We start from the raw sequence: 3777 nt of genomic DNA, 5'->3' as shown, positions 1-3777 counted from the left end.
AGCAGGCGAGCTCCTGCCACATCCAGCTGCAAGCACGACTGGGGTCAAAGGGCTGGCAGGTGCAGAGACCAGTCCACATGCCACTGACCACCCACTCCATACTCCGGCCCCTTTCTGAAGGGCGTTTCCAGGCTAATGAGGGGCTGCTGCACCGGGTTCTCTCCTGCCCGGAGGCAGGGGTGTGGGGGTGTGTGTGTAGAGCTCAGAGGCTGCCAGGGTCAGCCCCGGAGAGCTCCTGGGAGCAGGGAGCCGAGTTCCAGTCCTGAGCGGAGGTGCTGCCTAGGTCCGTCGGCGCTCCCACCCAGAAATGACGACATGGCGCGCGCGCGTGAGGCTGAGTCTTGCTGTAATTGGGGGGAAATGGGCTGCAGCGCATTTGGCAGGTTGAGAGTCACCAGCAGCCAGTGGGGGCTGGGGGAGGGGGGCTGTGCCGGCAGCAGCAGGGCTCAGCCCTGCCTCCCACGTGGAGAGAGGAAGAAGAAAGATGGAGGGGTGGTGGGGTGGGGGCAGTTTTCGTTCCTGACCTCCCGCTCAGGAAGGCATCGTTTCCCTCGCTGCCGAAGTTCCTTGGGGGAAGCTGGAAGGGTTTATAAAAACTCCAGGTGGAGGCGGCCTCTCCCACTGCCCCTGGTTGGCCTCTGCTCCCTTCTCGCCACTTCATGGCAGAGTCCAAATCCAGAACCGTGTACGTTTCATGGGCCGAAGGTGGTAAGGGAGGGCAGGGTGGCCAGAGGCAAGCCAGGGGCCAGGGGACCGAGGGGCAGTGGCCATTCTCAGCAGTTCCAGGAAACAGGGCCTTTCTCCCCACACCTTGCCCAGGGCTCAGTGACAGCACAGGCCACCTGCCTTCCCAGAAGCCCCCGGTGGAGTGCCTCAGAGCTGACAGGGTTCAGGCAAGGAAGACCACAAAGATGATGAAGAAGACAATGAGGATGAGAAAGATTTTGACCATGAGCCACCGGTTGGAGGTGACAGACTGGAAGTACTTGAGGATCTCTGAATGGGCAGCCTCCACGTCCAGCTGGGCTCCCAGCACGTTCTCGTCGATCCTAGGGGCCAGGAGGAGAGAAATATTAGGACACTTGACTTCAAAGAATGTAGCTGGATTGACATCCATGGTTACCGAGGGTGGGGAAACCGGCACTCATGAAAGGTAGGGCCAATGGCTGTTACTATGTTGTACACCTGTGGGAAACCGAGTTGGCCAAAGCTGTGCGCACCACGTATTCATAACAACAACAAAGAGAGTAGCTGCTGAGCCTGCTTAAGTCCATCTGGACACCTCCCGGGGTTAGGGTCCTTGGTTTGGAGGTTTAGAGTCAGGGTTTCAAGAGACAGCCCAGTTAATTGGCCTAATAAGTGGTTAGTCAGTGCTTCTGTTCAACCTCCTAGCACGGTGGCGCCAAGGTTCTTAAAAGCTTGCAAGCAGCTATGCAAGGCACCACAACTGGTCTCTCTTCCCTTAGAGCAGCAGAAGAATGAGAGCTGGCACAGGAGGGGGATAGGGAATGAATGGCTACTTGTCTCCTTTGCCATCAGACTCAAAGACCTGAATGGTGCCCTGCCATTATTTTGATATGCTTCCATCAATTGCTCAATTGAATGCTGATCAAAGGGGAGAAACTGTGACACAAAGTGTCAAATTCTCTTTGACTCCAGCCTTCCTAGAGCTATAGAGAGGGGACAACCCCTAAAACGATAGCCCTGAGCAAAATTTTAAGCTGGAAACCAAAACATCCCCTGAGGTCTTCTTAAAATGAAACACTCATTTAGCTACACTTTAAAAAAAAGTCCCCGCTAGTCTGGTCAGTCTGTCCTACTGCGGTGGCTTGTGTGTCCCTGGTATTTCAGATGCCAGCAGGGTCACCCAGCGTGAACAGGTTTCAGCAGAGCGTCCAGACAGAACAGACTGCGGAGATGGAACTGGCTGCCCACTTCAGAGGACACAGCCGCTCGGGAAGCATCGTCAGATACGTCTGAGCTTAATGAGGGGAAGCGGGCCATTCTCCCAGATAGTGCCAGAGGATGGGCCCTTCGGTCGGGAGACACTGAGCGTGTGACCTAAGAGGAGGAGTAGACCCTGGTGACATGAATGAAATGAAGCCCGCGGGAGGGAGCCTGCATCTTCATCGGCTGGTGGTGTGGCTCTGGTAAGAGGAAGCAGCTACAGAAATCTGCTAATGATTAGAACTTGGAATATACAAAGTATGAATCTTGTGGTGATGAGTGGACAGCTCTTCTTGTTGTGACTGAACTGTTGAACTGTAAGCTTGGTGAATCATGTGCCAATAAAACCATTGAGGAAAAAAGGGTTTGCTGCAAAGATGACAGGACCTCATGATCTGTGGGAGGGCCTTCATGAAGGAAGCAAAAGGTCATTCAAAAAACAAGAAAGAAAGAAAGAAAGATCGAAGTGGATGTCAAAGAGAGATTCTGAAACGTGCTCTTCATTTAAAGCAACTGGAAGAACGTTGGATGTCAGAATGGAATAGAACATTTCAAAGGGCGGCTCTGGATGACAAAGCCCAAAATTACAACGACACGTGCAAAGACCTAGAATTAGAAAACCCACAGGGAGGAGCACGCTCAGCAGATCTGAAAGAACACAAGAAAAAATTCAAGCCTGGAGTTGCAATCTTGAGATTCTCTGGGCAAAATAGAGATCGATGTAGGAAGTGTCAGAAGAAGAAGAAAAGAATACACAGAGCATTGTCCTAAGAGAACCCCCAAAACTCGTTGACATGAAACCATTTCTAGAGGCAGCACTGAGCAAGAACGGATGGCACTGAAAGAAGTTTACAAGGCACTAAAAGTATGAGCCAAAGCAAGGTTCTAGGAATGGATAGAATGCCGACCGAAATGTTTCAGCAGGCTGGTGGAGCGCTGGAGGCACTTGTCTATGCCAACAAATTTGGAAGACTTGGCCAACTGCCTGGAAGACATCCATATTTGTGACCCAGAAGAATGCTCAAATTACAGGACAATAGCGTTGACAGCATAAGCAAGTAACAGTTTGCTGAAGGTCATCCAGTAACAGCAGTACATTGACAGGGAACTGCCAGAGGTTTGGGCTGGATGAAGAGGAGGATATGGAGCGGGGGTACACCATTGCTGCGGTCAGATGGGTCTTGGCTCAAAGCGACGAACACCAGAAAGATGTGTCCTTGTGCTTTCTTGATGGTGTCAAGGCATGTGACCGTGCGGATCATAACAAACTACGGATACCTGTGAGAGGAGTGGGAACCCTAGAACACTACACTGTGCTCGTGGAGAACTTATACCAGCTGTGAGAACAGGACAAGGGAATACCACATGGACGAAAATCAGGAAAGGTGTGCATCAGGGTGGTGTCCCCTCATGATCCCTATTCAACCTGCACGCTGAGCAGATCATCAGAGAAGCTGGATTCGATGAAGAAGAGTGTGTGTCAGGACTGGCGGAAGGCTTGTGAACAGCCTTCCTTGCTGAACGTGAGGAGGACTTGAAGCACTTGCTGACGGAGATCAAGGATTGCAGGCTTCAGGATGGATGACAAACTCATTGTAAAGAAAACCAAAATCCTCACAGCCAGACTCTGGTAGTTACATCATCTGGTGTCAATTTGAGGATTATGAGTGTAGGGGTGGAGCCTAGCTAGGATATAGTCAACGAGGTCTCTGTGGGCATGGCCTTCTCCTAAGGGTTCTGGGAAATCCTGATTATCCTCCTTTGAGGCGGAGATACACTCTTATCTGCTCACTCCCTGAGACACTCTACTGATAAGACACATGGCAGTAC

The 3777-nt window shown here is 51.6% G+C and overlaps 1 protein-coding gene across 2 annotated transcripts in view; it reads right to left on the bottom strand.

Annotated features, from left to right (window-relative positions):
- Window positions 1-329: 329 nt before the first annotated feature.
- The window catches only part of STX5 (syntaxin 5), a 33236-nt gene continuing 29788 nt past the window's right edge, over window positions 330-3777 (bottom strand). For both annotated transcript variants that reach the window (XM_004713489.2, XM_045297341.1), the window contains exon 11: window positions 330-1049. In XM_004713489.2, coding sequence (XP_004713546.1) covers window positions 890-1049 — 160 coding nt within the window. In that variant the 3' untranslated portion in view covers window positions 330-889. The remainder of the gene's footprint in view (window positions 1050-3777) is intronic.

This window comes from Echinops telfairi, unplaced genomic scaffold (genome assembly GCF_000313985.2).
Source record: "Echinops telfairi isolate 266 unplaced genomic scaffold, ASM31398v2 ScPeMD7_7417;HRSCAF=8455, whole genome shotgun sequence".
Lineage (NCBI taxonomy): Eukaryota > Metazoa > Chordata > Mammalia > Afrosoricida > Tenrecidae > Echinops > Echinops telfairi.
This window is presented reverse-complemented; position numbering and strand designations above follow the sequence as displayed.